Source organism: Cryptosporidium andersoni (genome assembly GCF_001865355.1).
Source record: "Cryptosporidium andersoni isolate 30847 chromosome Unknown contig_21, whole genome shotgun sequence".
NCBI lineage: Eukaryota > Apicomplexa > Conoidasida > Eucoccidiorida > Cryptosporidiidae > Cryptosporidium > Cryptosporidium andersoni.
This window is the reverse complement of record NW_027122817.1, coordinates 202,397-222,749: the sequence shown is the minus strand read 5'-3', so window position 1 is coordinate 222,749 and position 20,353 is coordinate 202,397. Positions and strand designations below refer to the sequence as shown.

General features: G+C 33.1%; 13 protein-coding genes across 13 annotated transcripts; 7 read left to right on the top strand and 6 right to left on the bottom strand.

Annotated features, from left to right (window-relative positions):
- Positions 1–22: 22 nt before the first annotated feature.
- On the top strand, positions 23–1,093 carry cand_015390 (uncharacterized protein; the record flags this gene model as incomplete). The annotated part of the gene is made up of 1 exon (XM_067211774.1): positions 23–1,093. One exon carries the CDS (start codon positions 23–25, stop codon positions 1,091–1,093), a length of 1,071 nt encoding a protein of 356 aa, XP_067069569.1.
- Positions 1,094–1,146: 53 nt separating this feature from the next.
- On the bottom strand, positions 1,147–1,830 carry cand_015380 (uncharacterized protein; the record flags this gene model as incomplete). Its single annotated transcript, XM_067211773.1, has 1 exon — positions 1,147–1,830. The coding sequence occupies one exon, from the start codon at positions 1,828–1,830 to the stop codon at positions 1,147–1,149; it is 684 nt and encodes a 227-aa protein (XP_067069568.1).
- Positions 1,831–2,585: 755 nt separating this feature from the next.
- cand_015370 (UDP-glucose 4-epimerase family protein) lies at positions 2,586–3,620 on the top strand (the record flags this gene model as incomplete). The annotated part of the gene is made up of 1 exon (XM_067211772.1): positions 2,586–3,620. The coding sequence occupies one exon, from the start codon at positions 2,586–2,588 to the stop codon at positions 3,618–3,620; it is 1,035 nt and encodes a 344-aa protein (XP_067069567.1).
- A 722-nt stretch (positions 3,621–4,342) lies between these two features.
- On the top strand, positions 4,343–5,443 carry cand_015360 (glycerophosphoryl diester phosphodiesterase family protein; the record flags this gene model as incomplete). Its single annotated transcript, XM_067211771.1, has 1 exon — positions 4,343–5,443. One exon carries the CDS (start codon positions 4,343–4,345, stop codon positions 5,441–5,443), a length of 1,101 nt encoding a protein of 366 aa, XP_067069566.1.
- An 80-nt stretch (positions 5,444–5,523) lies between these two features.
- On the bottom strand, positions 5,524–8,007 carry cand_015350 (oxysterol-binding protein; the record flags this gene model as incomplete). Its single annotated transcript, XM_067211770.1, has 1 exon — positions 5,524–8,007. One exon carries the CDS (start codon positions 8,005–8,007, stop codon positions 5,524–5,526), a length of 2,484 nt encoding a protein of 827 aa, XP_067069565.1.
- Positions 8,008–8,522: 515 nt separating this feature from the next.
- On the bottom strand, positions 8,523–10,076 carry cand_015340 (uncharacterized protein; the record flags this gene model as incomplete). The annotated part of the gene is made up of 1 exon (XM_067211769.1): positions 8,523–10,076. The coding sequence occupies one exon, from the start codon at positions 10,074–10,076 to the stop codon at positions 8,523–8,525; it is 1,554 nt and encodes a 517-aa protein (XP_067069564.1).
- Positions 10,077–10,938: 862 nt separating this feature from the next.
- Positions 10,939–13,575, top strand: cand_015330 (1-phophatidylinositol-bisphosphate phosphodiesterase delta-3; the record flags this gene model as incomplete). The annotated part of the gene is made up of 1 exon (XM_067211768.1): positions 10,939–13,575. The coding sequence occupies one exon, from the start codon at positions 10,939–10,941 to the stop codon at positions 13,573–13,575; it is 2,637 nt and encodes an 878-aa protein (XP_067069563.1).
- A 780-nt stretch (positions 13,576–14,355) lies between these two features.
- cand_015320 (uncharacterized protein) lies at positions 14,356–15,069 on the bottom strand (the record flags this gene model as incomplete). The annotated part of the gene is made up of 5 exons (XM_067211767.1): positions 14,356–14,493; positions 14,547–14,597; positions 14,660–14,729; positions 14,790–14,842; positions 14,899–15,069. 5 exons carry the CDS (start codon positions 15,067–15,069, stop codon positions 14,356–14,358), a joined length of 483 nt encoding a protein of 160 aa, XP_067069562.1.
- Positions 15,070–15,202: 133 nt separating this feature from the next.
- cand_015310 (ubiquitin-conjugating enzyme family protein) lies at positions 15,203–16,049 on the bottom strand (the record flags this gene model as incomplete). The annotated part of the gene is made up of 4 exons (XM_067211766.1): positions 15,203–15,391; positions 15,454–15,498; positions 15,551–15,878; positions 15,940–16,049. The coding sequence occupies 4 exons, from the start codon at positions 16,047–16,049 to the stop codon at positions 15,203–15,205; spliced, it is 672 nt and encodes a 223-aa protein (XP_067069561.1).
- Positions 16,050–16,142: 93 nt separating this feature from the next.
- cand_015300 (uncharacterized protein) lies at positions 16,143–16,800 on the top strand (the record flags this gene model as incomplete). The annotated part of the gene is made up of 4 exons (XM_067211765.1): positions 16,143–16,204; positions 16,297–16,523; positions 16,615–16,673; positions 16,729–16,800. The coding sequence occupies 4 exons, from the start codon at positions 16,143–16,145 to the stop codon at positions 16,798–16,800; spliced, it is 420 nt and encodes a 139-aa protein (XP_067069560.1).
- Positions 16,801–16,930: 130 nt separating this feature from the next.
- cand_015290 (polyprenyl synthetase family protein) lies at positions 16,931–17,953 on the top strand (the record flags this gene model as incomplete). The annotated part of the gene is made up of 1 exon (XM_067211764.1): positions 16,931–17,953. The coding sequence occupies one exon, from the start codon at positions 16,931–16,933 to the stop codon at positions 17,951–17,953; it is 1,023 nt and encodes a 340-aa protein (XP_067069559.1).
- A 31-nt stretch (positions 17,954–17,984) lies between these two features.
- On the bottom strand, positions 17,985–19,178 carry cand_015280 (26s proteasome regulatory subunit 6B; the record flags this gene model as incomplete). The annotated part of the gene is made up of 1 exon (XM_067211763.1): positions 17,985–19,178. The coding sequence occupies one exon, from the start codon at positions 19,176–19,178 to the stop codon at positions 17,985–17,987; it is 1,194 nt and encodes a 397-aa protein (XP_067069558.1).
- Positions 19,179–19,661: 483 nt separating this feature from the next.
- cand_015270 (uncharacterized protein) lies at positions 19,662–20,151 on the top strand (the record flags this gene model as incomplete). Its single annotated transcript, XM_067211762.1, has 2 exons — positions 19,662–19,737; positions 19,805–20,151. The coding sequence occupies 2 exons, from the start codon at positions 19,662–19,664 to the stop codon at positions 20,149–20,151; spliced, it is 423 nt and encodes a 140-aa protein (XP_067069557.1).
- Between the last annotated feature and the right edge of the window lie 202 nt (positions 20,152–20,353).

Genomic DNA, 20,353 nt, shown 5'->3' with positions numbered 1-20,353 from the left:
ATATTAAAAGATTGGCTTTGATATGAAAGAGTACTTCGAGATTTCAAACGAGAACTCAAAGTTATCTCGTGCTTATAGAACTTGGATCTCAATTCTTAAAAATTGGAAGTATAGAATTGGTGCTACATCAGCAACGAAATTTCGTTTCACGTCATGCAACAAGCCTAAGATATGTTCAGCTGCTGAGGATGCTACTGAGATATTGGTGTTATCACCAGTCGTAACTAATAATCCTTTGAAAAGTATAAATTCACATACCCAAGACAGTGAACAACCCTCAAGAAACCTTTTTAGCTGTTTATGCAACGCACTCAAACCTCTAAATATATTTGATAATAAAAAATCTGATAGAACTTGTAACGAGTCAGATCTTACTAGATCTGCAACATTTAAGTGCCCAACTATTCCACGTAGAATGCTCCGTCTACTTAGACGAAAAAGGAAATATAATAAAGGTTCATCGAAAGTAAAGCTAATTACAGTATCAAACTTTTATGAAAATATTGAAGGAGCTCGCAGAATGAGTGATGAAAGACTTCAACGTGCTTACAAATTCTATGAGCATATGTTGCAAAAAGTCCAACAAAGTGCATACAGTGACATTATATCCTTTTTGGTTGAAAACTTTGAAGATAGAGACATTCTTATATTGACGAAATATATATCTAGTTCTGCTCATACCAAAAATATAGAAAATGAAACTCTTGATAAGCTATATAATATAGCTTTTAGCACTAATGAAAACCAGCAGAAAAGTGTGAGTACATTATCTATACTAAATGATAATACTACAACTGACTGTCACTCTCCTTATCATACTCTAACTTCTGAATTACTAGATGAAAATATTGATGATGGGTATTGTATATTTAAAAAATACAATGACTATCTTGACGAAGGTGACAATGTTTCAGCAACATTATTAGTTTTGGCTAATACAACATACGACAATGTAGAAGCAGCAGTATCTAACCTAGTTGCGAGAGTGAGTTTCACATCGCTGGAACTGAGTGACACCATAAAGGATTGCATAAAAAAAGGTATAATTGACGCAACCAGTGGAAAATACAAGGGAGCAGGTAATTTAAAATAATTTGTTTATTATCTTGGCTAAAATACTAATTTAATATCTTTGATTTTTTTTTTTTAATTATGCTTATTCTGGCTCTGAATCCGCCGCTGCAAGTAGTGAAGTAATACTGGATTTCTAATGCTAAGCAAATTGGATATCTCTATAAATCTCGCTTCCATTATGGCAACTTTGCTTCTCAAAAAGTTATATCTATAGGTTATAGAATTCCGGACTGTATCCTCTGACTGTTGCAAAAATTCGAGATTTACTAACTCCAAGAGTTTATAGTCCATATTTTGTAGAAATTTCAGACAACCTGTGCCATCACTTTTCATTAAGAACCTAACTGAGTAAATTAATGGATCATCAATAATATTATTGATCATTTTTCCTAGCATATCAGTGAATCTAGCATATTCACATGTTAGATTTTGAGTCAACTTTAACTTGTGGAAGTCAAGCTCTGTTAGATCTAGCACGTAATAAAAGAAAAGGTCATTGTCACTTGTAAGCTCTAGCCTAACTATATCAGGGAATGATTTAGGCCCATTAGTCATTATTCTGAAGTTGACATTTTCAGAAGATCCAATTTCCTGATTATTTTCATCATCAACCAAGAGTAGATCCAATCTACATGTCTTCTTTAGCAGCACTGAAAAGCCACCGTTAAGAATGGGATCTACATTTTCTAAATCTGTATAGCTAAAACAACCTAAGCAGAACTGATCAAAGTTAGAAAAATCAGTTTTATTTCTCATTATTTCAAACTAATTTAGAAAACTAAAGAAATCTGCACTTATGTGTGCATACTGTCGCCCTTCACACCAATGCCCACGATACAACTATGGGGGGTTGGCCCTCACCTAGCAGCTATACAAGTATGATTAATATATTACCAAACAAATCAAGCTGGTTAATACCATTTATTTTTAAAAGGAACAAACAGAGAATATGTTTACTTAGTAGAAAGCAGAAAGTTCAGAAGGAACTAGAGATACCAACGTCATCTATTGAATTACTCTACAGGAACAGCAACTTATATAAAGGGGGGTTATACTGCAGTGTCAAGTCGAGATATTTTGAAAGAATGAAGTAAGTCTCAGCACAACTTTGAGTGATTTTACCAATACAATTACTTTTTTTTTTTAGGAGGAGCTCTTACTACTTAATGGAGACCAATTCTGCATGTCATAGAGGAGTCTCTTTATATAATTTAGACTGGTTCATTTACCTATCTATATTATTCCAAGCTGGAATTCACATAAGTGAAGTGAACTCCTATAGTTTAGTAGAATATAATGGTTTGCAAGACTCTAAAATGCAAGTAAAATACCCAATTTCATTACTAAATAGCACTTTTTGATAAGCAATAGATAAAGCGGCATTTTCTCTTCGAATGATAGAGAAAACAAACTTAGACCTCTGCTCGAATTTTTAATACTTTATGCGGTAATTTATCCGATAATTAGTTTTCACAATAAAATTTTAGCACCATATCTTGATGAAAACAAAAATGAAAATACTTTGTACAGGAGGTGCCGGATATATTGGAAGCCACACTATAGTTGCACTTGTAGAGGCTGGATACCTACCACATATACTAGATAATTTATCGAATTCTGACATAGAGGTTGTTAAAAGAATTGGACAAATTACTGGTACTACTATACCATTTTTTAAGATCGATATACGTGACAAGGATGCCTTATTTGATTTATTTAAGAAAGAGAAATATGATGCTGTAATTCACTTTGCAGGGTTAAAGGCTGTTGGAGTATCAGTATTACAACCACTTGAATACTATGAAAATAATGTCGTTGGAACTATTAGATTATTAGAAGTTATGAAGGAAGTGAATTGCAGAACTCTTGTATTCTCTTCCAGCGCAACTGTATATCAGCCTAAATCAACTAGTCTAGTTGAGGATGATCCACTAGGTGCCTCTAACCCATATGGACAAACAAAGCTATTTATCGAGACAATTATGAAAGATCTTTACTTCTCATCAATGAACCTCAAATTCTCAATCCTTCGATACTTCAACCCTGTTGGCTGCCATCCATCTGGTATCATAGGAGAAAGCCCAGAAGAGCCTAATAATCTCCTGCCATATATCCAGCTCGTCTCAATAGGCAGAAAGCCCCATTTGAATGTATTTGGGAGTGATTGGCCAACTCCAGATGGTACAGGAATAAGAGACTACATACATGTAATGGATCTTGCTGAAGGCCACGTTAAAGCATTGGAGAAACTTCTTAAAGCTCCTTCAAATGAAAAAGTCCTTGATATTTATAACTTGGGTTGTGGTTCTGGTGTCTCAGTTCTCCAAATGATTAAATACTTTGAAGAAGCAAGTGGAGTAAAGATACCTTATTACTTTACAGATAGACGCCCAGGTGACTTGGCTAGTGTAGTTGCAAATCCTCACAAAGCAGAATGTGAACTAAACTGGAAAGCAACAAGAAGCATCTTTGATGCCTGCAAGTCATCATATAAATGGCAAAGTAGTAACCCACTAGGGTATTCTAAAATGAAAAGTGATATTTGAGAATTCGATTGTGTCTTGGTGTACTGGCTCTGTGAGAGAAATTAGACTATAACACAAATATTTATATAGAAATGATACTTGTGCTTATAAATTATTTAGTACTTAGTCACATTTCCGATCATTATTATTATTGACAAATTCTCCTTATTAATTACCATGTAGTAGTCATATGCAAGTGATACTTATTTCGAGTTTGTTATTGTAACTATCGATTGTATCTAATCATATTTATATATTTAAAGTAGATCATGAACTATAGATCTGTAAATTACAAGCACTTTAGCGAAAGAACTTCCATGTAATTCCTATTAGGAAGAAATTGCATATACTTAATGTACAACTACTCAATAAGCACTAAATGAGAGTACTTACATCTTGAACTGAACTCAATGCTGGTTTACAGGAGTCCAGTAAAATAACAAATACGAATATTGGATTTCTTGAGGATTTAGAATATTACTTAAGATACAATTAACGTCTATAGTATATCCTCTTAAATTCATAAATCTGACAAACTTGTAGCCAAAGATAAGTACCTATGATTAGCAGTCATCGAAATCCAATTTATACTATGAATAACCACAGAATTATATAATCATTAGAGGTAGATCATACTCAGTAATAACATTACAGTATTTAAAAGTCCCAACAGAGAATTGATTTTGTTTGAGCGCCGCAGAACATCTGCTATATATAAGTCTGCTATATTTATCATTAATAACATGATATTATTACTAATTTCCACCTTATTTGGAATAAAAATTATCCAGGGTACAACAATGAAAGGAAATACTTTCCATTCAATTGCTCATAGAGGTGCTTCTTTACTTGAGCCTGAAGAAAGTTCTGCTGCATACTTGCTGGCAATAAAACAAGGTATTAAATTTATTGAATGTGACATAGTTTCTACAAAAGATGGAGTGTTAATATTGAGACATAGCCCCAACTTATCGGAGTCTACAGATATTGATGAATTAGAGGAATTCAGAAAATATGAAAGCAAGGTTTTAATGTATGATAATGACGATGCAGTCGTAAAAAAGGGCATTTTTTCCTGGGACTTGACATATGGTCAAATTAAAAAATTGAAGTGCATTCATGAGAAAAGATACGGGAATCGCAATCAGTCCTTAAATGGTCTGTATCCTATACTAACCTTGGATGACTTCTTGAACTTAAGCTTTGGAAATAGTACAGCTACTGGTGGCGATCTTCTTCGTATTGGAATATACATTGAAATAAAGTATCCATACTACCATGCTGTTAGAGGCCTAGGTGATATAACCGATAAACTTTTAGAATCACTAGCAAAACGTGGATTGACTAAAAGATCAGACCCTGTATTTATTCAAAGCTTCGAGCCTAGCAACCTAAAATATATTAGGAGCAAAAGTGATCTTAGTTTAGTGCAACTAATCTCAAATACTGATAAAGTACATTTTGCATGTCCCGAAGTAGATAATTCAACTGAAAGTGGTATGAAATATCATGTATATAAACTTGAAGAAATATCTAAATATGCTGACGTTGTATCACCTAGTAAGGAAGGGATTATTCAATCTCTAGGAATTCCGAGATTACCTATAAATGACTTAGTAAATGAGCTCCAAACTCATCCAGTTTGTAAATTTATAGAAGATGCTCACAAATTTGGTCTACTTGTAGTTCCATATACTTTTAGACCAGAATCAATTTTAAAATGTTTCAACAGTGTTAAAGATGAATATTTATACTTCATCAATATTTTGCGTGTTGATGGAGTATTTACTGATGATCCACAAGGAATAGTTGAGTTTCTTAATGAGAAGTATTTAAATTTTTAACTTGTATTCTTTCTAGTTAAATGTCACAATAACTCATTTTTAAAGAGATAGAATTTACTACAAAAAAGTAACTTTCAGCATTAAAATATATCCGGTATATCTGTAAATTCAATTAAGTTATCCTTATGATGCCAATATTTCTTATTGAAATTCCATGTACTTTCACTTGTGATGGGATCAAAATCCTTATAAAACCATTTCGGGGTGTAATCGCTTTCGCCACTTTTTCTCATCTTGGCAGCTATTCTTTGTTTCTCCTCTAACCTACGTTTTTCCTTAATAGCCCAGTCGATATTTCCATTTTCATATGCTCTTTGATCTGGTCTGAAACGTGAGTCAGTGTTAGGAATCAAAACCCCAGGATAACTTTTGTCATACTGAGGTGATATTTCATTCAATTCAAATGAAATATCACTAAAACCAAAATACCTTTCACTAGAATTAGATTTGATCTTTGGAGACCAAATCAATGATCTGCTATTCTCCTTTGTTTTTAGCTTTTCCCAATTGTTGAGCAAGCAGTACGATGTTGAAGGTGGTTTAAATGGAATCTTTTTATTATGTTCAGAATTCACATCACTTTTCTCTATATATGAATCTAGACCTAGAGCTAAAGGCTTATGTACACTATTAGACTCTAAATGAGCTCCTACATGTGAAGAGTCATCTGTAAATTGAGACTGTGATAGTTGGCAAACCTCAAACCATATTTGTCCATCCCATCTCCCGCCAATCTTGTAAATTGGTATATGTTTATTATTGAAGATAATACCACGAATACTATTCAAATCACTTCCAAACCAGCCACTTTTCTTATATTCAACAATTGAGTATTCGCATGTAGAATGATTAATTATTGTACTGACTCCAATAAATTCTATCCAAAGTCGACCTAACAATATGTTGTGTACAAGTAATCGCGGACGATTATATGTATAATAGTCGTTCCTCCCAGGAAAAGTGATGTTTACATTACCCAATACAGATATCTCCAAACTTTGACCAGTAAATCTACTCTTATCACTAATATGTCCCCATACACGATAAAGTGGTGTATTTGGATGGCTGACTGCAGAACAAGTGCCCTCAGCTACATCTAAAGTATGATGGTGTTCAACATAATAAGCAGTCACAGGTGGATGATGTCCAACTTGTTCAGCAAAATATCTAAAACCTCTGTGGGAAAATTCGTAGGTCTCACCAAGCAAGGGGTTAAAAGGTTTGTATAATCTTCCTACTGACGATGCATACGGAGTCAAAGAAAAAATTGTTACATCAAGCAGTCTCTCAATACCTGTCAGCTTCCTAGAAGCACTTTCTAGTATATCACTATATTCAAAATTCTCAGCTAGCCTTTGGAGTAATGAAGTCGGCTCATTAAATTGTATAGGAATAGTAATTCTAGATATATCTTTAGTGATGGAATCTTTTATTGATGCCCATAAATTGAACCTTGGAATAATTTGTTGGCATGGTAAAGACTTCCTATATTTAAATGGATTAATATACCAATAACAAGTATGGCAAATATGAATACTAGGTATAGATGTTAATTTGAAATTCTGGGTAATATATACATCAAGATTACTAATGTCAGAAAGAGCATCATAAAAAGTATCCATCTCTTCAGAAGTTTCATTAATGGGGGATGATTCAACAAGTGCGTTGAGATTATGAGCTGTTTTAAAAGATTGAAGGAGAGCATCATATAGATCATTTTCACGACTCTTGTGAAAGCGTAGCTTTTGATATATCATATCAAAAACCAATCCAATAAAACGATCAAAAGTTGAAGAAATACACTCATGTAGGTTTTTATTTCTCTCCTTGTTATTAGTTATATCATCTAGTAACTTATTCCTAGCTTTCATAAGTTCATAAAGTAGATTGGATAAAAGAGGCTCACAATCGTATGAAGCTGAGGGTAGTATGCAGCTCGAACTAAGAGGAGAGTCTATTGTGCGCTGCGGTGGGTTTGGCATATTCGGATTCATGCAATAGAGAAGGGCATTCAACCACATCAATTTAGATTCTAGAGAGAAAGCACGCATATGTAAAGGATTTAATGGATTCTGAAAAAATTTTATAGTTATTCTTAGTGAATCCTTTGTAGATATTTCTAAGTGGCACAAATTAAAAGACAACAGAAATCTCTTCTTCTTCTTTTTCTTAGCTCCCTTGTCGTAGCAAATATATCCAGGATACACTTGGAAATATCTAGGTTTCCATGTATTTAGCATGTTTGTCCATTTATTTACCCAACCCTCCATAATTGCACTTTCGCCATCTAAACAGGTGACTGAGCTAACTGAAGATGGAGTTCCCGTGTTGTTAAGTTCAGCTATAAGACGTTGACTCTTTCTCCTGGTAGCTAAACGACGAATATGCCTTACTACTGACAACTTGGGACCTCGCAATTTATGTTTATTTTCTCCATGATTTGCCCATGAACACAATGATTCTGATGACCTTGGTGTATCTGATATAAGTGAAGAAGATGAAATCACATTGGAGTATGCATCATCTGCAATACTACTTTCCCTATACTTTTTATTTTTTACCATTTTTCCATGGAATTTTGGTTCCTCTTAGCACATTACTGATGCTTTAATAACGCCCCCCCCCACTTAAATAAAGCTAGAAAGCCCGGTTTGAATCTTCATGCTAATTATGGTCATCTAGAAATATGAACACGACAGCTGTTACAGCTTAATACAATTCTAAAGTAGGTGCACTTTGTATCTCTACTAAAGCTGACTGAATAACATTTATTTAGGTGCAAACAATAGTATTAGGAGAATTGATCCTGCCAGGGATTTATCAGGTTAAGAGCCTCCCAAGTTGCACAATATATTAGAAGTAATTCTAAATAGTTCCGTAAGTACAAACTAACTTCAATATTACTAAAATGTAAGCAGTCGGAAAAGTAAATAGTTTCATAGATTTTAGAAGATATATCTAAAGGGAATCTATAAGGAGCTGGTTCCCGCCTTCCCGGGCTTAAGGAAAAAGGACAAAAACGCTCCCGGACGGAATCGAACCGTCGACCCTTCGGTTAACAGCCGAATGCTATAACCGACTAAGCCACGGAAGCTCGCTGCCTAGGGGTTCTTCGAAGAATATGTTTATATTTTATTGAACTAATCCACCCCCTAGATAATCTATGACAAGACATGACGATAGCCTTTGACAAGTTTCTCAATTCCCCCCTACTTTTCTGCACTTTTGTGATATCTTTTTTTTTTATTGAGGTCTTTTTATCCACTTGTAACTGTTCTACATGCTTAGTATTTACTTTTTGAGTTTGATTTAACATATTGTAGGGATGTATTTTACTTTCAAACCAACCTGTCCCTACACTGTTCATTGTTATATCTATACTTTTACTTTTTATAATTTCTATATCTATATGTCTCTGTAGTATTGATTGTATCAGCATTCTTGGGGTATTCCTTAAGTTATTTGTAGTTTCTCGGCCTGTACTTGGATCTAAATCTAAGTTGCCAGTAAGCTTTCTTCTTGCCATAGCAACAGTTGCATAATAATAAGCATGGAGATCACAATTTATTAGAGTGTTGTTGATATTCTTTATTAAATTGAGTTTTCTTGATTTCAATGTTATATTCACTTCATTCATACACTCAATATTTGTCAAAATTTTTTGAAATGGCCTGAAATATAGAGTGTAGTTTTCATTATCTTTGTATTGCAAAGAAGAATTTATAATTGAGATAATTGAAGCTCCAAATTGTGGTAGATGTAAGAGACTTGTTTGAGAAGTAATATCCCAGATTCTAATACCATCATTGGCAGATGATACCAAACGATTATTCGCAAGCTGACAAACCTTAACAGTGCCTGTATGACCAATCAACTTTAAAGTAGCTGATAAATCAGAATTTTTTATGTTTTCAGTTCCAATAATATTTATTTCTCCATTATTGGTCCCAATTATAATGTAGTTGTCGCAGTAACTAATTTCACAACAACTAGGTAGATAAGGTAAAACCACCGTTGCAAGAGGTCGATTTTTTTGAAAACTCAATACATTAATAGTTCTGTCACTCCCTATACTTATAAGAAAGAATTCAAACAAATTACTAGCTAGGTTTCTTGGAACGAAGTCCCTAACAGGCAAGCAATGTATTGGCCATCTAGCAAGGGGACTTGGAATATTCTTATTACTAAAAATGTCGGACAAGTAATAAGCCTGTATGTATCCATCATCAGCAGAAGTGACGAGTAATGAATCATTTCTTATTAATCTTATTTTGTTGATTGACTTAAAATGACTTAGCCAGCATTTGGCAAGATGCCCGGTACTCATTACCCAGACATAGAGTGTTCCTGTTGTACCACCAGCATATAGTATTCCTCCATCTTTTTGGAATGTGCAGCTTGTAATTACTTCTGGCATAGCAGCCTTATATATTGGCTCGCTTTTTGTTACATTCCATATATGTAAAACAGCTTTGTTTTGCTGGAAAGCTGCTATATAGCTGTAAGATTCCCCAAAATACGAAGCTCCACCTCTTGAAGTCGTACTATCTTTGTAGACTTTACATAAATGTCCATTATTAACATCTAAAGAGTACAGACCATGTTGAGCAGATACAAGCGTCACTATATCCATACTTATTTGTAAATGTCACAAATGACAAATACTAGTAGCTAACAACACATAACCCGCCTATACCAATCAAAAGCTAGATATTCTATATTTGGCTGTTGTATAGAGAAATATTCACTACTGGGGCCCATATAAATTAGTATCTAGTAGTAATAAAATTAGTAAAACACTTAGAGCAATATAAACTAAATCTATGGTAAAATTTGCCTTCTAGATATATTTATACTAAAATTCACTTGTGAGCACTTTCATAAATAATGTCGATAGTCCTCAGCCTCCAATGATCTGTATCATCACAAAGGAGTTCCTAAATAACCACCTTATAATATATGCACCTATCTGGACGGTAATCAATATATTAGTAAATGATTCCTGTGGCATAGTGCAAAAAAAAAAACTAGTATTAGTATCAATGGATACAATTGATTCACATAACTCATGTAGTGATGTAATCAGACTATTGCTATTTTACTTCACTATATTATTGATATAGAATCAATAAATTCTGCTGAAACACGGAATATAGCACATCATCATTAATTCAAAGATTTCCCAAGGAACCCTTGAAACTCAAGGGAATTTGCACCTTCACAGGTAATACTAAGTATAATTACCATAAATTAAACTAGCCCTCATCTCTAACTAATTTTGGTTTGCCAGCTCTATAACGAAGAGTGCTTCAAGTACAAAGGAGAAGAGAGGGATTACCGTAGGAAAATGAAACTTATTATAGCGGGCTTTTACCTAACCAGCTGTCTAAACACTTCCCGCCATTGAAAAAACTACCCGACATGTCAAGAATGATGCAAATTTAGATTACATGCCGAATAAAATGATTGAAGGTATTGAAATCTGAAAGAAAACGATGCTTCAATCAATAGTGGATCAGAACGGTGAAATAAGTTTAAGTAAATTAGTTGGAAGTCAAGACTTATCGGAATATGTAGTAACCATCAGAACATTTAGAGAGATTGTTTCTAAGCTAAATATTATGGTAAGTGAAAGATTAGTGGAAGTATTAGGTAGTGTAGATGTAGATTTAGCTTTGGAAACATGTAAAAAGGGTGCTTATCTTCATAAATATCCAAGATCTCCATTTTGCAAAAAAAGCTTTAGAAGATATTTCTTCCAAATAGACCTTGATTCAGGTAGTTTAATATGGTTACAAGAGAGTAATATTACCTTATGTTTACCTAAAAAGGGCAAACAAGAAAAGTTATATCTGACTGATGTTAGTCACATCCTTCCAGGTTCTGACTGTGATTTTTGGCGTGCAAGAAATACAAATAGTAACGATAATATAAATGCAAATCTTGGAATAGAACTCGTGGTAACTAGCCGGAGAGGTTCTTCACTAAGGTTATTTTGCTCTAATACTGAAGAGTGGAAACTGTGGATTACAGGAATGTTAGTAGGACATGCTTTATCTAAAAAAGAAAAGATGATCTCAAGACGAAAAGGAAAAAAAGTAACTGATTCAAGACATTTCATTACGCACGATTATATTCGACGCCAGTGGGAACTTTCAGATTTGGATAACTCAGATTCTATCAGTTTTGTTGAGTTTATGCGTTTAATAAAAAGATTGCAGATGCCAGTGTCGAAAACTTATGCTAATACACTATTTTCAGAATATGACAAAGATAACAATGCTGCATTAGATTACACTGAATTTCGTAGCTTATTAAGTCGACTATTGATCTTACCAGAGTTACATGACTTGTTTGAAGAATATAAAGATGAAACAACTAATGTTGTGACAGCTGAAAGATTTAGGAACTTTCTAATTGATGTACAAGGAATGGATCCATCAAAAACATTAGAATCGTTAGTAAATACTGTGTTAACTTTAAAAGAGCCATTTGTTGAACGTGGTGGGCTTACTGAAGTAGGATTCAATATATTAATGTCTTCAGAATTCAACTCTGCTTTTGATCCTCTTAAAAAAGAAGTTTACCAGTCATTAGATGAACCAATCTCTCACTATTGGATTGCATCAAGTCATAATACATACTTAACAGGTGACCAATTAACATCAAAATCTGAAATTGGACAATATATAAATGTACTTCTACAGGGTTGTCGTTGTGTCGAATTAGATGTTTGGGATGGGCCAGACAATACACCAGTAATTTACCATGGTCATACTTTTACTTCAAAAGTATACTTTGAGGATGTAATTAGAGCCTGTAAAGACTATGCATTTCAAAATTCGCCATATCCCGTAATTTTATCGCTAGAAATGCATGCTTCGGAAGTCCAGAGAGAAAGAGTTGCTGAAATTATAATGTCTGTACTAGGAGATTCTCTTTATAAATCATCGGATAGTCCACCTAATTACATACCATCACCAAATGAACTAAAGTACAAATTTCTCGTTAAAGCAAAGATCCCAAAAGAAAAGAATAATGAAGAAGATGGTGATGGAGATGATGAAGATGATCCAGATGATACTGAAACAGATGTACTTGAAAGTGACACAAAATATACTCCCCGAAGAAATAAACTTGATCAACCTGGAATACTATCAAGTACTTCTAATACAAGATCTAGATTATACTCAACTCTGATATCATTGCCTGGTAGAGCAATAAAGTTGTCAGATATAGAAACACGTAATCGTATGAGTATTGGGTCTTTAGTTGAAACTAAGTTCTTACGCTTTGCTAGAGAGAATAGTAGTGAATTTGCAAGATTTCATCAAGATCACTTGTGTAGAGTATACCCTTCAGGTACGAGAATTTCAAGTTCAAACTACAATCCTATGATTCCATGGGCTTACGGAGCTCAAATAGTTGCTCTAAACTATCAAGCTACTGGTACAGCATTGTTATTAAATGAAGGACGTTTTCGTCAAAATGGTGGATCAAAATGTGGATATGTTTTAAAGCCTCAAATGATGCTAAAAGTAACTGAAGAAAATAGGGTTATGGACCCTATGGATCCACTTGCTACATTGGAATTGTTCGACGTTCCACCAGTTAGAGTCAGTATTCAAATTTTATCAGCTCATCAGTTACCTGATAATGGATCTCAAAATAATAGGGGAATTGTAGGGTTGATTGGTGGAAGTAACTTATCTCCTTATATAACAGTGTCAGTATTTGGTGGTCCTAGAGACGAGTATAAAACATGTAGAACTCCAGTAGTATGTAATAATGGGTTTAATCCTCAATGGAAAGATCTTATGCCATTTACATTTCATGTGTTATGCCCAGAGATTGCCATTATAAACTTCGAAGTTAGATCAGCTGATTCAATACAATCAGACTTTATTGCAGCTGCTTCAATACCTATTTCGTGTCTACGTCCAGGTATAAGATGGGTTCAATTATTTGATAAAAATTTTATGGATATACAGTGCTGTGGCATTCTTGCAAATATATCGGTGACAATTGAACTACCTAAGACATTAATGATATCATCTATTACATCTGGAGGCAGAGGAACATCAACATCAGTACAGGAAGCTCTCCAACAATTTAAAGATGTCAAGTTCTAGTTGACATCTCTAAATAATATTTGACTTTGACTTCATTACTACAATACAACTAAATAAATTTTACTCCTTTAAAGGGTATAATTTTTAATTTATAATAAAAAGAAATTTTTTTGAGTTGATACGCTGAACCTAAATATCTAGATATACAAATGAAATACAAGGAATATTAAATAAAATTATTCAGAAATCATAATATATATTTGAAAGTTAAATTACCTAAAGTAGTGAGCAAAAGTCTGCAATCATACTTATGCTTAACAAAGCGTAGTTGGTATTTGTTTATAGTACTGTATACATTTCCATAATATTGCAATTTTTAATAGATTTAGCTGTATTCAGTATGTGTGGCTTTATATGCTGAATATCACAAAGTTGTAGAAATACTCAAGCGTATAGAGAATATGACAATCAAAATTTATGACAACTTCTTTTTTTTCTCTACTTTATTAAGTTGAGCTGTTACTATTTTAATTCTTGAGAATACTTATAAAGAAGATATTAAGGAATAGAAAATAAATTAAGTACTTGACACAATGTTGTAATAGTAATAGCAATCAACCAACTATATTCCTTACAAGATTTCCTCTCAATATTTGAGAATTGAAACTGATTAAAATACTGATAAAATTATCTTTGATGAACTGTATGTATTTGTTACTGTTGTGGAAATTTTTACTAGGTAGGTAGCTTTCAAAAATAATAGGCAAATAAGTAATTTCTTGTTTGCAATAATCACAATTCTAAAATGCTAGCTATCCAATATTAGACTATTTTACAGAGTTATAGGTCTGGTTTCCTATTACCTCTAAATTCTGGGTTAGCACCACCAGTAATTATCATGTGGTATACAGTAATTCCGATTAAGGAGAAGGCAAGACCGGCAACGAAAAACCAGACAGTAGATACTGTGATGAATACCTAAAATCCTGGTATTTGTGAAAGAATTTAATGAATTAATGTATTATACTTACCGTCCACCATAGTGCAGGTGCAGTACTCTGACATACTAGAGAAGTATTAACCTGTATTTATATTTGACTTCATTAAAGGAAGTAACTTAAAGCATATTTGCAAATGTACTTACCCATACAGTACCAAGTGTAAACCATAGAAAACTAGCAACAAATAATGAGATCTCTCCAATCACTGCAAAACTACAAGATAATATTAGTATATTTAGAATTCGAAAATTAGAATCCAATTATCCATCTTACCCATGTCCAAAAGTTGATTCAATCACACTAATCACTTTTGTAGCTGGAATTGACTTTTTTTCGATAAATTTTTAAGTTTTACTTATTTAAACATATAAGGGAAACTTACTAATAGAATTGCACCAATTAGCCATGATTTTAAAGGTGCATCGCATACACTTCGATAAGAATATATAAGCACACCGCAATATACTAAGTCAAATAAAGCAAAGATGACCAGGGACAATTTCTTAAGGTCACTTGTATGCTGTTTGAAATTTGAATCTGTATCATATACCATTAAATCAAAAATAAAGAACAATATACTTTTTTATAAATAATAATACAGTCTTTTTTAAAGGAAATATAGCTAGCTACATGTAGGTTGCATGCATTCACCGGTATTTATATTGAGTTACTATCTTCAGAAATGATCACTCAAAATGAGATAGTAAAGTCCAAATAATTCTATTTATTAACTTCATAGAAGTAGGAATTTCAATGTGACATAGAATAAGTATTAAAAATAGCACAATAAAAATAACAAAAGTAGATTTCATTGATCTCGGATTACCCTTTTTTGAGGGTTTTTGCACTTTGTAAAAATATCCTATATTAGGATCCTGTTAAAAAAAGCAATTATAGTACTTTAGAGTATTAAATATAATAGCCGATTCAAACATACATAGTGTCCATCTTGTAAAAATTCTGGAAATAGTTCAAGAAATACCTGTAAAGATTGAAAATTAAATGTTGATAGTACTAATTCTCATAAAACAAACCTTGTTTGATAAGTTGAATTTGTATGATAAAACAGCTAAATGTTTTCTTTCTTTGGGCCCTCTAATTTCTCTACCAATCATAGGTTGTTCTATAGAGTCAGTCATAACACTTAGTATGGCTTGCAATATAGTTTCTATTCGCCAAGATGGGTTCCATAACTCTGGGTGATGGTCTGACATAGAAAAGCATAGTCTAGTATTTGTGTTAAATCGGCCATTTGGTGTCAAAAAATATATTGAAGGTGCTTTGTATGGATATTCTTTAGGAAATACTAGTTTACCATGATATATACCACCAAAATAAGGGGTTTCAGCTGGAAAATCATATCTATAGAAGGGATTAGCTAATAAGTTTCAAGCAAAGATGGATAAATAAAATATTAACTTACAATACAAAATGCCAAATAAGGAAATTTCTAGTTTCTGGCCTAGCAATAATATTGCTAGGAAATTTCCCCTCCAAGTTTTTATATTCTCTAGATAATCTATTAGCAGCCATATTAAGCTATTTCATACGACCTCTTACGCAGATTGCCGGTAAAAAAAAGTTGATAAATTATATCATGACTTTGGTAAGATAAAATAGTTAATTATGCAACAAATAAGATTAGAAGAAACCCCTTCAAAGAAAAGACATTGGACTTCTGAAAATAAGTAGGTTGTTACTATTTTGAAATAAAAATTTATATTAGCAGTAGAGACCATATTTTGAACTTGCTTGGTTTTTTATTTATTTTTTTCGTTAGTTCCCAAGTTTCCCCGTCATCAGTTACTCAAAATTCCTACACCCCAGTTCAAAAATACGGAACTAACCAAAAAAGACTTAGCTACTCTATGAATAACAGAAAAGAAGGACATTTGAAACATCTTATTTCTGAAAGAATGGCTAGTGAGAAACTCGATGTTTTGGCTAAGCTTGGAGGTCAAGCAAAAGCAACAGCAATTGAGAGTCAAATAGTGTGCCTTTCAAGAGGTACGTAATTTCATGCACAAAACTATACTTTTTTTTTTTTTATTTTCCCAGATAAATTTTTGAGATTTTGTACATTCATTGTAATTTTCAGATGACCTTGTAGATCTTGTCCTTACAGCTTGTGCAGAACAACCTAATTTTTATCAAAAGGTATGCCCTATTATGTGATTTACTCAAAGTGTTCATAAATTTTACATATGTATAGGTCAATCGCAAATACCTTGATTCATTGGTATCTAATGTAAAAAAGAGTACTCTCACAGATATACATAAATAAGTTGAACTTTTTTTTAATCTAAATGTACTGCCTTCTCTTTCTTTTCTAAAAAAGAAGACAAAAAGTCTTGTAGCGGCTCTATTTAGTTACCTTTGCTATTAAATAAGAAAACTTTACATTCTTGTTAGATATGGATTTTATCATTGAAAAGTTCTTAGATTTTTATCCTAATATTAGCAAGTATGCTCTAAAACTTTTCGATGAACTACCTATAAGTGAATTTTATCGTAAGGAAATAGTAAACTATTATATGAAGTGTCTCAATTACAATATTGAGGGTGGAAAGTATATGCGTGGGATCACTCTTGTAGAAGTAGCATATAAATGCTGGAATAATGGGGATAAAATACTGTGGGATGAAGTTTTAACGGCTGGCTGGTGTATTGAAATACTGCAAGCTTTCTTTCTAGTTGGAGATGACATAATGGATGGCGGAGAGATTAGGAGAGGGAAAGTTTGTTGGTATATTTCACAAGGTCTGTCAATGGGACTAAATGACTCATTTTGTTTATATATAATGTCAGAGTTACTAATGAAAAATGCACTAAAATCTTATAGTATGGATACACTAGCAAGAATAATGGATTTACTACATAGATGCATCTTTTACACAATCTTAGGTCAACATTTAGATACAAGCCCACTTTGTTTAAAATCAACGGAAAATTTAGATGAGAGATATTTTGCAATGATTCAAATGAAGACATCTTACTATTCGATTTATTTACCTATTTGTATTGGGCTGTTATTGGCTAACTCTACTAGTGGTATACCTCTTGAAGTAGAACACTTTAGCAGGATAATTGGTGAATATCTCCAAATAGAAAATGACTTCCTTGACTACTTTGGCAATAATGAGAAGACTGGAAATGATATCGAGCAAGGAAAACTAACTTGGCTTCTTTGCAAAGCTATGCAGGATCCATTACTTAGAGATGATATAGTGGAGAATTACGGTAGAAATGCAGAACTTATAAAAAAAATTTACCAAAAGCTTAATATGGAGAGTATTTTTGAGGAATACAAATTGGAGACTAAAAACAAAGTTTCATCTATTTTAGAGAAGTTAGAAAATAAAAATTTACGGAAAGCTCTTAGATGTATTGCCATAAGAATCTTCTCATATCATGATCAGAAGTGTACCTCTTTATAAAGTTATTCCCAATGAAACAATGATTTATGACTTATACACTATAGAATTCAAAGTCACGTTCATTTCTTTTAATATGAGTTTTCCAGCCATTTTCAAAATCCTTGGGAAGTATAACATACCTATTCTTTCTCACTGCCTGCATACCAGCTTCTTGGCATATCGCAGCGATATCAGCAGCTGAAATCTTTTCAGGTCTAGATATAAAGTCTTCAAGATCAACTTCATCACTAAGGTTCATTTTAACAGTAATAGTTTGGAAAATCAAACGTCGTTGTCTCCTATCAGGTAGTGGGAATTCTATTTTTCTGTCTAATCTCCCAGGTCTCAATAGTGCTGGGTCTAGTGTATCAGCTCTATTAGTAGCCATTATAACCTTAACATTTGTTGTCTGATCAAATCCATCCATTTGATTGAGTAATTCTAATAATATACGTTGTACTTCGCGATCTGCCCCTGTTTGGGCATCAAAACGCTTAGTTGCTATAGAATCAACTTCATCAATAAAAACTATAGCAGGGGAATTCTCTCTTGCCAATCTAAATACATCACGAACCATTCTAGGACCCTCTCCTAGATATTTTTGAACAAATTCAGATCCTACTACTCTGATGAATGTTGCAGTAGTATGATTTGCAACAGCCTTTGCTAACATTGTCTTCCCCGTTCCCGGAGGGCCGTACAAAAGAACACCTGTTGGTGGATCAATACCAATTTGCTGATATAATTCTGGACAAACTAAAGGTAACTCTACAGCTTCACGTACCTCTTGTTTCTGTATATCCATCCCCCCAATATCTGCATATGTGACATCTGGTTTCTCCTGCATCTGGAGCATCTGTATACTCGAATCAGCCTCAGGGGGCAAGATATCAACAACTGCATGGCTGTGTCTATGAAGAGCAACAGATGCAGGAGGTTTTAAATGTTCCCTATTAATTGTGCTCAAGACTCTAACATAATAGTTTGATCCAGCTGTAGAAGATACAATTCCATAATGTGAGTCAATCATTTCTAGAAACTGACCAATGACTAGAGGAACAGACTGAATACGTCTAATTTCCTCCTTTGCACGAATTAACTCACGTTTCAAACTCTTTTGTTCATCTTTTATGTAATCTTCTTGAACATTTAGGAACTCAAGTTCTTGTTCTAGTTGTTTGAGCTGTGTATACAAGGACTCATCCTTTGTATTAGAACTGAGGTTATTATATTTAATACTTGTCATTAAAACTATTATTACTGTTGTTGAGATCCCTTTTTCTTGAGCCTACTTTTAAAGTAAGAATAAGCGCTTTAGTACGTGGGTTATAATCAGCGCTTTATATGTAAATCAGTTGATAAGTTCAGATCAAAAGAAAACCCCAAAGCAGTTTCATGTTTTAATTTCTTCAAAGCATATAAGGATTCACCTTTATGAAGTAATATTTAATTAAAGGTGTGATCTAAATCTACATCATAAGCATACACCGAATTTTAATAAACATGCTGAAGATGCCTGTTAGCTAGTATTTCCTATTCTTTTCATAAACTGTGCAGAGGTGACCATTTGGATTCATTTAGTTAACTGATTTTATATTTAGAATCTTAGCCTATCTTATACTCCTTGAGTAATGAATTATCTACGGGAATTTCTGGATTAGAAAAAGACAGTAGGCTGATACTCTATCTTATGCGCTATTTTAGTGGATACTCCCTGATTACTTCATTAATGGAATGTGACATTGCTAGAGCTATGCTTATTAGAAGAAACGACAAAAGTGGCATTAACTATTACAGATTCTTGGGTGTTTAAAAAAAGGAGCTCAAATTTAAACTGTGGCATTGATAAGCATTGCAATGTTTATGCTTTAGAAAACTACGAACCAGAGGTAGAAACAAAAAAAGAAAACAATAATGAAGAATATTTAGGTTGCAACTATTCATATACTAAGGATCAACTTTCTGACTATTCTACAATAGTGTATTCAACTTCATCCTCTCAAACTAACACCACACCTTGTGAAGGCTTTAATATTTCCAATGACAATATATTTGATAACAATGAATATGTATGGCAAAAAATAATAGGTATTAGGAAGAAAGTCACATCTACTTTTTGGTCAATTTTATCTTTAGATGATGATATACCTCTTTATGACTATAGCATACCAATAATAAACGAAATACATATCGAATACTATACAGTACAAAGAAAATAATTTATATTTACTATATTTGACTATACATCTCAATAAGTCTTTTTATGTTGAAATGTTGCAATGCAAATATTCTCTGAGATTCACGCAACTTCTTTATGGAAAATATACGCCTCCTCACCAAATACCCTCTATAATTCTTTTGTATTATTATGGCGTACTTTACTTGTTTATCAATATCCACCATCCGAAATATCAGCTAAAT